Source organism: Eucyclogobius newberryi, unplaced genomic scaffold, assembly GCF_026437365.1.
Source record: "Eucyclogobius newberryi isolate DKJ021-1_F unplaced genomic scaffold, fEucNew1.0.hap1 SCAF_11, whole genome shotgun sequence".
Classification (NCBI taxonomy): Eukaryota; Metazoa; Chordata; class Actinopteri; order Gobiiformes; family Gobiidae; genus Eucyclogobius; species Eucyclogobius newberryi.
The window spans coordinates 35,858,677-35,870,817 of record NW_027315735.1 but is presented as its reverse complement, the minus strand read 5'-3'; the positions used below and the strand labels follow the sequence as shown (position 1 = coordinate 35,870,817).

At 42.6% G+C, this 12,141-nt stretch overlaps 1 protein-coding gene across 1 annotated transcript in view; it reads right to left on the bottom strand.

The window, feature by feature from the left end:
* Positions 1–5,924: 5,924 nt before the first annotated feature.
* The window catches only part of sparc (secreted protein, acidic, cysteine-rich (osteonectin)), a 32,888-nt gene continuing 26,671 nt past the window's right edge, over positions 5,925–12,141 (bottom strand). Inside the window, exons 7-10 of the mRNA XM_072440029.1 lie at positions 9,738–9,871; positions 8,922–9,070; positions 7,582–7,730; positions 5,925–6,296 (exon numbers count right to left, since the gene is read on the bottom strand). Coding sequence (XP_072296130.1) covers positions 6,268–6,296; positions 7,582–7,730; positions 8,922–9,070; positions 9,738–9,871 — 461 coding nt within the window. The 3' untranslated portion in view covers positions 5,925–6,267. The remainder of the gene's footprint in view (positions 6,297–7,581; positions 7,731–8,921; positions 9,071–9,737; positions 9,872–12,141) is intronic.

Genomic DNA, 12,141 nt, shown 5'->3' with positions numbered 1-12,141 from the left:
GCCGGCCGGGGGGCGGGGCCGGAGCCGGGGGGCGGGGCCGGAGCCGGGGGGCGGGGCCGGAGCCGGGGGGCGGGGCCGGGGGACTCAGAGCCAAGACACACCGCAACGACACGACGAAAACACTCAATCCAGCCGAATAAAGTCAAAAACAGTTGAATTAAAAAACTATTCCAGCGCGTGTCCCTATCGTACAGTAAAATAGAAAAAATATACTAACTATATTTACAAAATATAGGAGATAAAGCACAATAAGTGTGAGAAAGAAGAGAGAGCGTTTACACCGGGCTGCCAGCTGTACCAGCGCCTTATGACGTGATGTCATAAGGCGTAATAATTATGTCAGTATTGCACATGATTATGTCAGTATTGCACGTGGTTAAGTCAGTATTGCACATGGTATGTCAGTATTGCACATGGTTAAGTCAGTATTGCACATGAAGAGTGGCCCTGTCACTCCAAAAGACCTGAGTCTCCTCAGGAGGTAGAGCCCACTCTGGCTCTTCCTGTACAGTCTGTGTTCTGAGTCCAGTTTGTGGTTCTTTTTATTTTCTAATCATTACGATTTATGAGATTTATCAACATAGTCAGATCATATCATGTACTTTGCAAAAAAAGAACAAAAAACAGGGTAGTTATGTGGTAATAACTCGTTATATGGTCAATGAACCAATCTCTAAACAGTAATAGATCTAGATTACGAATATCATGTCCCATTAAAACGTCTCTATGTGCACCCATTCTTATGTAAAGGGGATTATTAATAATCAAGGTTAAAAACACAGAAAGTTGCATTAAAAGAGCAGCGTTAGAATAAAGACAAACAAGCATCAACAGAATGGTGGTTTAGCCCTTCCCAAAGAGGAAGAACAAAATTAAAGGTTTCCATGAGAACGCCCAACAATAATTCATGTTTTACTCTAAGGAATATGTCATGATTTCTCTCTTGGATTTTACACTTAGAGTTATACTAAATACTCATTAAAAGTGAATTCAAATCAAATGTGTTTCAAATTCAGGCATAAACTATACATCAATTTGACTATTTCTTGAACATCTTTTAAATAATACATCTTGTTGTTGTTGTTGTTGTTGTTGTTGTTTTATGGCGGTTGGCATCCAAGTGTTGCATTACCGCCAGACTTTATTCCTCAGACTTTGTCGTAGTCCTCAGACTCTGTCGTTGTCCGTAAAAGTACTCCTTCCATTGCTTTGCTGTTACAAAGCCCATGAGGTCATGATATGTCTTTGTGACTAGAATAGTTGTTGTTGTTGTTGTTGTTGTTGTTGTTGTTGTTGTTGTTGTTGTTGTTGTTGTTGTTGTTGTTGTTGTTGTTGTTGTTGTTGTTGTTGTTGTTGTTGTTGTTGTTGTTGTTGTTGTTGTTGTTGTTGTTGTTGTTGCCCCATGGCGGTTCTTGACTGAGACTGTAGATATTCCTCATGTTACAAACTTCTACTGCAGCTCAAAGTATAACTGTGATTTAAAGAAAAGTCCAGTTTTATGACATGTTCCATCAGATCTGCGTCTGTAAAGCTTTTAAAACATGTCAGACTCGTGGATCCCTCTGTTGTTACATCCTCTGCCTCGACCAATCAGGATGAAACTGTGAGCTTGTCCAATCAGCTGCTGCCCACGTCACAGTCCGGCGTTTGTCCAATCACAGCGCGTCATTCTACAGAACGTGCGCTAACGCCGAACGTCCGCGCGGGGGCGACAAACACCAAAGACAAATCACGCACGTCCCGTTTGTGTTTGAAGCTTTAATGACTTAAAGGAGTAAAAATGAAACGTCAAACAGTGACATCACAATGACTTTTATTCAGCAGCAGAAGAAGAAATAAAGAAACTGGAATGAAATATATTGGAATAAAATACAATAAAATCATTGGTTTATCATATTCAAAGACATCCTCCTCTCCTTCTCTCCCTCCGCCCCTCTCCTTTTCCTTCCCTCGTTCTCCCTCTCTGGTCTCCCCCTTTTCCCCTCTCTCTCTCTCTTCGCCCTCGCTCCTTTACCACCCTCTCTCCTTTCTTTCTTTCTTTCTTTCTTTCGTCTCTGTTTTTCCTTCCCTCACTCTTTCCCACCTCCCTCTCTCTTCTTGACCTTTTTCCATTTTCTCTCCTTTCCCTCTTTGCTCTCACACCTCTCCCTCCCTCCCTCCCTCCCTCCCTCCCTCCCTCCCTCCCTCCTTCCCTCTCTTCTTTCTCTCTCTGTTGTTTCACATTCTTCTCAGCAGAGGACGTCCTTCTGTTTTCAGAGTCTGGATGAGCCGGTGGAGATGGAGACCAGGCATTTCTCTCTCTCTCTCTTTCTCTCCCCCCTCTCTCTCTCTCTCTCCCCCCTCTCTCTCCCCCCCTCTCTCTCTTTCTCTCTCTCTCTCTCTCTCTCCCTCTCTCTCCCCCCCTCTCTCTCCCCCTCTCTCCCTCTCTCTCTCTCTCTCTCTCTCCCCCTCTCTCTCTCCCCCCCTTTCTCTCTCTCTCCCCCTCTCTCTCTCTCCCCCTCTCTCTCTCTCCCCCTCTCTCTCTCCCCTCTCTCTCTCCCCCTCTCTCTCTCCCCCCCTTTCTCTCTCTCTCCCCCTCTCTCTCTCTCCCCCTCTCTCTCTCCCCTCTCTCTCTCCCCCTCTCTCTCTCCCCCCCTTTCTCTCTCTCTCCCCCTCTCTCCCCCTCTCTCTCTCCCCCTCTCCTCTCCCTCTCTCCCCTCTCTCTCTCCCTCTCTCTCTCTCCCCCTCTCCTCTCCCGCTCTCCCCTCTCTCTCTCTCTCTCTCTCTCTCTCTCTCCCCCTCTCTCTCTCCCCCCCTTTCTCTCTCTCTCCCCCTCTCTCTCTCTCCCCCTCTCTCTCTCCCCTCTCTCTCTCCCCCTCTCTCTCTCCCCCCCTTTCTCTCTCTCTCCCCCTCTCTCCCCCTCTCTCTCTCCCCCTCTCCTCTCCCTCTCTCCCCTCTCTCTCTCCCTCTCTCTCTCCCCCCCTTTCTCTCTCTCTCCCCCTCTCTCTCTCCCCCTCTCTCTCTCCCCCTCTCCTCTCCCTCTCTCCCCTCTCTCTCTCCCTCTCTCTCTCTCCCCCTCTCCTCTCCCGCTCTCCCCTCTCTCTCTCTCTCTCTCTCTCTCCCCCTCTCTCTCTCCCCCCCTTTCTCTCTCTCTCCCCCTCTCTCTCTCTCCCCCTCTCTCTCTCCCCTCTCTCTCTCCCCCTCTCTCTCTCCCCCCCTTTCTCTCTCTCTCCCCCTCTCTCCCCCTCTCTCTCTCCCCCTCTCCTCTCCCTCTCTCTCCCTCTCTCTCTCCCCCCCTTTCTCTCTCTCTCCCCCTCTCTCTCTCCCCCTCTCTCTCTCCCCCCCTCTCTCTCTCTCTCTCTTGCGTACAAAGATGCTGAAGTAAAAGTATTCACACGGATCTGGAGAACTATTATAGAACATTGTGATGCACTTTCAGGACGTTTACCCTTCATGTGCGTAACTAAGACACAACAACAAAACAGCAAATACAATGTAATAATCTAAAAAAAAAAACACTTTAAGAACAGTAACTACAAAATAAAAGTTTAACCAGGCTCTGATGTCGTCATGAGTGCTTTTACTTTGAAAAAATAAGAAAAATCAAGTGGATTTTTCTGATTTTGTATCATTCTGATCTCAGTTTCTCCAGTGAAATCACATTGTGTTGGATTTTATATTGTTTTTCTTCACAGACTTCTAAATGAGGCTCAAAAAATGAAATGAAATCATAAGAAACAGAACATTTTGAGTTATAAACATGTACCATATCACCCAGACGTGATGAACATGACACAACTCTCGGCCCTTTAAACCATAAGTCCGCTCACACTCAACCTCAGGGATCCCACAAGGCTCAGTACTGGGGCCGCTTCTTTTTACCCTCATCACATTAATGACTTTATATTAATATTACAGATCACTCGCACTTATACACCGATGATACAAGCTTATATATGTATTATTATTATATTATAGAGTTGTATCAAAGCTCGAGCAGCGTTTAATCAACCGCAGAACACTTTTTATCATTTAAAACCCAAAACATGCTGTTCTCTAAACGCAAAAGCCAATTACTACAAAAGAAGAACTTGGTGTTTTGATTGATTTATCTTTTAAAACACATATTCAGAAGCTGCTTCACAGGCCAAAACTGAAACTTTTACTTTAGAACTTAATAGTGTTTTTATCATTTGAGTTTGAAACGCTGGTGCCTTTAATTCACAGACCTGTCCTTGGGTCTTACCTCCAGCATCCGATTCAACATCTCTGAGTTATTGAGTCATATTCTCTGTTTTTCTCACCGTCGCGTGTTCTTTTTCTTCTGCTGCATTTGAGGACTCGGCGTTCTCTCCGTCCTCAGACCACAGGGGCGTGGCAGGCCTGTAATTCTGCCATAAATAAAGTCCCGGATCCCAAAACCAGAATCCAAATCCGGCGTTTAGACTGCGCCGCGCTGTACGAGGCGCGGAGGCGACGTTAACCTTCCTGTGAAACCTCGAGGCGGGAGATTAAACACCAAAAACCAGACGGATAATGACTGTTTACAACCTGAAGCTAATCCAAATGTGACACGAGTTCTGTTTGAGAGACGCCGGGTTTATTTACGCCGCCGGAAATGACAAAATAACTCAAAGTATCAGATAATCCGATAGTTAGATTGTGTTTTTGGCGCGTTTCGACGTGCGAATGAGACAAAAAGTGTCGGTTAATCCTCCGATTTTTGGAGAAAGTACCAAATATTTTTAAAATAACTTTCCGTCTTCCGTCGTTGTCGCGTTAGTTTGCCCTTTTTTGTCATGTCAAACTCGGCGAAAGCGTGTGAACAATCTGAGGGAAATCAGATTACTCACACCAGACGCAGCTGTTTGGCGTTTCAGAAATCAGATAACGATCGGATTTGGAGTGTAAACATGAGACACGAAAAGGTTCCACAGAATGGCATTAAACCCTTTTACAGTGGATAGGAATTTACCAGTAAATATGAATAAAATGACAGAATTAGGATTATTGTTGTGATTTAAATGATAATGATAAAAGTGAATTTATCAAAGTCTTTGTGTTTGTGACGTTTTTATCGGAGCAAAAAAACAATCAAAGTCGTTTTCTGTGTCGTATTCTCGATTATTGAGCCAAAAAAAAAACGGAGAAATCTTTTATTTTCTCTCGTTCTCGTCGTCTCGCGCGTCACGATTTCCTCGAGTGCTCGAAATCGAACTTTCTGAATGACAAAATACAGTGTGTGACATCAAAAAGTACATCAAATTCATGTTTTAACCTGTTTTTTACTCCTTATAATACTTTTGTAGCGTTGGGTTCTTTCCACTCCTCTTCGGGATGGTTTTTATGTCAATGTTCTTGATTGACATACCGTATTTTCCAGACTATAAGTGGCACCTTTTTTCATAGTTTTGGCCGGGGTGCGACTTATACTTATATTTATACTTATATACTTATACTCCAGTGCGACTTATACATGTTTTTTTCTTCTCTATTATGCATTTTTTTCTGCTGGTGCAACTTATACTCCAGAAAATACGGTAAAAAGTGAGAAAAGAATAGAAGAAAAATGTAAGTAATTATTCAACATACAAAGTGTACTTAAGTGCAGTACTTTTACTTCTCGTTGGAAGTTCAGGAGAAAAGGATTAATTCAGCAAAATCAAAAAAAACGACCAAATTTAGAAGTTAAAAAAACAACAAAAAAAGACCTAAACCAACAAATACTGATCACAAATAAAAGCGAAACACGTGCATGAGGCCAGCGCTTTGACACACCTTTATTTTATTAGAAATGCTTCTGTTCCGTCAGTGGAAACACGTTATTGTGAGAAAAACGCTCAACCTGCGAGATTTTCCCCCCGAAAACACGTCAAATAAATCCCACAGCAGTGAATAAAAGAAGGAACGAGCCACCGACAAACGCAGGAAGTCGTGCGTCTAGAAAGCAAGCCAAGGGAGAGTTTATTTAGAAACTTTATTTTTTACAACTTTGTCTCTCTTTAAGAAAAATATCAAATTGTTCCCGAATGTTTAGCCCTGAATTCCCGGCGTATTACATAATCAATAATAGTTTAAAACGTCACAGAAATACATTTACATCAGAGGTCTTGAGTGTCCGTTTGGTGGGAATAAACTCATGCAGGTTTTTTCTTCCGTTTGTCGAATCCCGTTGTTGTTTTTTTTAGTGGTATAAGGTAGAAAAGAAATCAAACGTGACATATAAAGTGAATTTGCACGTAGCACCTTGAGTTTAGGCTGAGAACGCTTTGTCCTGCGAGGAGCGCTTTAGATGATGAGGTCTTTGTCCACGTCCTCTGTGAACGACAGAGAAGCAAAGAAGTGGTCAAAACCAGCAGAAACCATGAATGAAAACTGTGTGGAGTGAAAAAGTCTCATCTGCATTTTTATTTGATTTTTTTGTAAAATAGATCACAATATAAGAGTTGTTTATTTATCTATATTATTATTATATTATTTATTTATTTATTTTATTATAATTGTATATTTTTTATTATTATGTTTTGATTATATCATTATATAATATATTATTTTGTTTTATTTATTTTATTTATTTTATTTATTTTATTTATTTTATTTATTTTATTTATTGCATTTATTGCATTTATTGCATTTATTGCATTTATTGCATTTATTGCATTTATTGCATTTATTTTGAAATATATGTTATATATGTGTTTTGTATTTCAACTGGTCCATCTTTTGAAGAATTTTTTTTTTTAAATCCTAAAATTGTCACATTTTAAAAAAAAAGAATTTTCCTGTTTGACATTAAATAACTCTATGTTTAGAACAACTGCTCAGTCTGGACCTGATGTAAACGCTCTATCGCATTCATTTTAATCATTTTTGTCATTTGTAGACGACGCAAACACTTATTTTCTTTATATTAATCTTTTTAACCGACCGTTGTTTATCCAGGAATGTAAAGCATCAGGAGAACATGCAAACGCCGCGCAGAAAGGCCCCACAACACATTACATTTCCTGTTTGAATATCGAGAGTCACTGAACGTCGTCGTGACACTCGAAACAAAACGTAACTTTCACCATCGACATGTTGTGGATTTGTTCAGCGCGATGTCGAACGCTTAAATTGATAACAAGGTCGTTAGCGCGAATGCTAATTTGGGCACAGATTGCTACATCAGTAAAGTAAACTAGACGCTTCCACACGATGTAATGTTTTCTAACTCGTGACGTTTGGAGGCTAAGGCTAACTCTGAGGCTAACGCTAACTCTACCGTTGAAAACGCATTGGAGCTAACGTATGTTTCCGGCTAAATCTTGACTTTTTGACTTTATAGTGTTTCTGGTTTGATCAACTTCATAGTTTCAGGGTTTGTTTTTGTACAGATTATACAGTCAGTTTTGTACTTTATGTTTAATAATAATAAACAGAGCGCAGCGCGGCCCGTGGGTCAGCGTCAGGGTCGCGTGCGCGGCCCGTGGGTCAGCGTCAGGGTCGCGTGCGCGGCCCGTGGGTCAGCGTCAGGGTCGCGTGCGCGGCCCGTGGGTCAGCGTCAGGGTCGCGTGCGCGGCCCGTGGGTTAGCGTTAGCGTCGCGTGCGCTCGATACTCACGGTCTTTGATGCCGAAGCAGGCGGCCCACTCCTCCAGGGCGATGTACTTGTCCTGGTCGGCGTCGCACTCGTCGAAGAACCTGGTGGTGCAGTGCTCCATGGGAATGAGCGGAGCGCGCAGCGGGGACAGCTCGGTGTGGGTCAGGTACCTGAGGACGAGAGGGGAACAGAGAGGTCGTCAGGGGCAACGGACGCCACAGCCACGCTCCACGAGCTCGGCGATTCACAGAAAACACGTTTAGTCGTTTGAAAAGTGATCTCAGTCGGACTTTTCTGGGTAAATAAAGATTAATAACATAAATAAATAAGTACATTTATGTGTGAGGGGGCGTGGCTAAAGCTAGCGTGAACGGGAACAGTTTTGCCTCATTTCTTTGAATTCTCTGCAAAGCCTCTACGCCTCTCTTTATGTCATGCTAATGCTAATGCTAATGTCAGACGCTTTATGAGCTGGAAATATCAGATTGTGGCTCTTGACAAAGCGAGTGCCGTGCGGCCATAAACAGGAAACGGCTGTTGCTAACGCGCTACGCTAGCTTTGTGTCGCTAAGGCTCGACGTATAAGTTAGCATCAGTGGAAACACGGCGCTTTAGCTCGAGATCAAGTCAGAGTTTGAGGAGACGAAGTGTTTCTGTCACTTTTAGTCACATTTTTGTAACTTTTTGTTGCTTAAAGTTGTTGCTTTTTTGTCACTTTTGGTTGCTAATAGTCTCAGTTGCGTTTTGTCACTTTCAGTCATGTTTTTGTCGCTTTGGTCACTATTTTGTCGCTTTTTGTAAAATGTTTGATGCGTTTGTAAATTTTTCATTACTTTTTTGTTGCTTTACGTTACTATTTTGTGGCTTTTTGTTTGATTTTTAATGCATTTGTCATTTTTTCGTTGCTTTTTTGCCACTTTCAGTCATGTTTTTGTCGCTTTAGGTCACTATTTTGTCACTTTTTGTAAACATTTTCATGCGTTTGTCAGTTTTTCATTACTTTTTTGTTGCTTTTAGTCAGGTTTTTTGTCACTTTACGTTACTATTTAGCCACTTTTTGTTCAGTTTTTGATGCGTTTCTCTATTTTCCGTTGCCCTTTTGTCACTTTCAGTCATGTTTTTGTCGCTTTACGTCACTATTTAGTTGCTTTTGTTTAATTTTTGATACGTTTTTGTTCCGTGACAAATGATTCTTTCGTGTTTCTCTGCTTTTTTGCGGCCTCGTTTTGGCCCGACTCTGCGTTCTCTCTCTCGTCCCGTCATCTCACATCCAACCAGTGGAAACACGGCGACAGAGACTTGGGTCCAGAGTGGGCGTGGGTCTTTTTTGGACTCTTTTTGGGACGTTGGCGTGGACTGACCCGTCGGCGGGATGCTGGTCGAGCTGGCCGAACTGCCAGTGCACGGGGAAGATGTACATGTTGTAGTTCTTCTGGAAGTCGTGAGCGAGCAGGTCCAGGGTGTGTTCTCCGGCCTGAAGACGCTTCTCACTCTCAAAGATCTTCTTCACCTGAACACAACAATATTTAAAATGTAAAATAAAATAAAAAAATAATACAATTAATTAAATAAAATCAATCAATAAAATCAACAAGATGAATATTAAAACAAATAAATACAATTAATAAATAAAATAAATAAAATAAATAAAATAAATAAAATAAATAAAATAAATAAAATTAATTTGATTTAATAAAAAATGAAAATATTTTTTACAACAAAGACAGTAGCATTTTTAAATATCTATGTATATAAATAAAATAAAGAAATAAAAAAAAATAAAGAAACAAAAATGAAAGTATTTCTGATGATTTACCCTCTTTCAAATGTAAATGGTCACTTAAGGATCACATTTCTTTAGATTACATTTTATGGCTCCAACAATTAATCAAGTTATTACTGTGGGTGACAACAAAAAATGTTTTTAGTCATATTTTGATCATCGTAATCATCACTTTGACTCACACACAGCCGGAGAGATCTTTTACAACAAAGACAGTGGCATTTTAGTTTGTTCAAATGTTTTAAAAAGTCCAAATGCACAAAAGAAATAATCGTTTGACCGGGCAACTGAAACAAGACCTCCACTTTACATCAGAACACGCAGCTGTTTGCATGTTCTGCAGCTCCCCTCGCCCCTCGTACATTTCATGCTTCTACTTCACGTGGTGCTTTACCCTGAGCTTCTGTTTCTCGGTGAGCAGGTTGTTCTCCTCGTCGCGCTCGTACAGAGTCACCAGGACGTTCTTGAGCCAGTCCCTCATCCTCAGGGGAAACTCGCTGAGCTCAGTGTCCACGCACGGCTCGATGTCTGACGGACAGAAAATACAAAATGAATCGCTGTAAAGACAAAAGGCTCCGTGTGATGTTTAAAGATTCAAATGAGGACGTTTCAAAGTAAAAGTAAGTAAGGAATAATGTCGTAATAATCGGACATTATATACTGCCTAAAAGAAGATAAATATGATGGTTTTATGGTTGATGCAGATGTTATAGAACAGTCATCAGTGGAGCGATCGTTCTCAAATATGGATCCTGAATTCTGGGATGGAAATCACTGCGAAAAGTACAAAAAAATGAGAATAATTTGGCCAATGTTTTGTCTCGCTTCCTAAAATATCTATTGACACTTTAACTGGTTTGACATTGCGCTGGTTGTGAGGGAAATACAAATGTTGTCTTTGTTATGTTCCAGTTTGTCAATAAATACAATTTCACTTCTCCCAGAACTTTGATTCAGATTGTGTTCAGCGCTTTATCCGATTTTCCAGAGCTCAAACTAATCCTCCTCCAGACATTCCTGAGATGTTTCTCCCGAGTCGCGTTGTCGTGACCTGATCTCCCTTTGACCCTTTAGGCCCAAAGTGTAAAGAGGAGTCTGAGATGAGAAGAATGAGAGCGACGAGTCTGAACTCGTCTGCAGCGAACTCTTCTCAGCTGCTCGCGACTGCAGAGAGTGAAACGTGGTTTTGGTCCTGGTTCAGTCCTGGTTCAGTCCTGGTTTAGTCCTGGTTTAGTCCTGGTTACGTCCTGGTTACGTCCTGGTTTAGTCCTGGTTTAGTTCTGGTTCAGTCCTGGTTTAGTCCTGGATTAGTCCTGGTTTAGTCCTGGTTTAGTCCTGGTTTAGTCCTGGTTCAGTCCTGGTTTAGTCCTGGTTTTGTCCTGGTTTAGTCCTGGTTTTGTCCTGGTTCAGTCCTGGTTTAGACCTGGTTTAGACCTGGTTCAGTCTTCAGTCCTGGTTTAGACCTAGTTTAGACCTGGTTTAGACCTGGATTAGTCCTGGTTTAGTCCTGGTTTAGTCCTGGTTCAGTCCTGGTTTAGACCTGGTTCAGTCTTCAGTCCTGGTTTAGACCTGGTTTAGAACTGGTTCAGTCTTCAGTCCTGGTTTAGACCTGGTTCAGTCCTGGTTCAGTCCTGGTTTAGTCCTGGATTAGTCCTGGTTTAGTCCTGGTTTATTCCTGGTTTAGTCCTGGTTTAGTCCTGGTTTAGTCCTGGTTTAGTCCTGGTTTAGTCCTGGTTCAGTCCTGGTTTAGTCCTGGTTCAGTCCTGGTTTAGACCTGGTTTAGACCTGGTTCAGTCTTCAGTCCTGGCTCAGTCCTGGTTTAGACCTGGTTTAGTCCTGGTTTGGTCCTGGTTTAGCCCTGGTTCAGTCCCGGTTCAGTCCTGGTTCAGTCCTGGTTTAGACCTGGTTTAGACCTGGTTTAGTCCTGGTTTAGTCCTGGTTTAGTCCTGGTTTAGTCCTGGTTTAGTCCTGGTTTAGACCTGGTTTAGTCCTGGTTTAGTCCTGGTTCAGTCCCGGTTCAGTCCTGGTTTAGACCTGGTTTAGCCCTGGTTCAGTCCCGGTTTAGTCCTGGTTTAGTCCTGGTTTAGTCCTGGTTTAGACCTGGTTCAGTCCTGGTTTAGACCTGGTTTAGACCTGGTTTAGTCCTGGTTTAGTCCTGGTTTAGTCCTGGTTTAGTCCTGGTTTAGTCCTGGTTTAGACCTGGTTTAGTCCTGGTTTAGTCCTGGTTTAGTCCTGGTTCAGTCCTGGTTTAGTCCTGGTTTAGTCCTGGTTTAGACCTGGTTCAGTCCTGGTTTAGTCCTGGTTTAGACCTGGTTTAGTCCTGGTTTAGTCCTGGATTAGTCCTGGTTTAGTCCTGGTTTAGTCCTGGTTCAGTCCTGGTTTAGACCTGGTTCAGTCCTGGTTCAGTCCTGGTTTGGTCCTGGTTTAGTCCTGGTTCAGTCCTGGTTTAGACCTGGTTCAGTCCTGGTTCAGTCCTGGTTTGGTCCTGGTTTAGACCTGGTTTGGACCTGGTTCAGTCCTGGTTCAGTCCTGGTTTAGACCTGGTTTAGACCTGGTTCAGTCCTGGTTTAGTCCTGGTTTAGTCCTGGTTTAGACCTGGTTTAGTCCTGGTTTAGTCCTGGATTAGTCCTGGTTTAGTCCTGGTTTAGACCTGGTTCAGTCCTGGTTCAGTCCTGGTTTGGTCCTGGTTTAGACCTGGTTTGGACCTGGTTCAGTCCTGGTTTGGTCCTGGTTTAGACCTGGTTTGGACCTGGTTCAGTCCTGGTTCAGTCCTGGTTTAGACCTGGTTTAGACCTGGT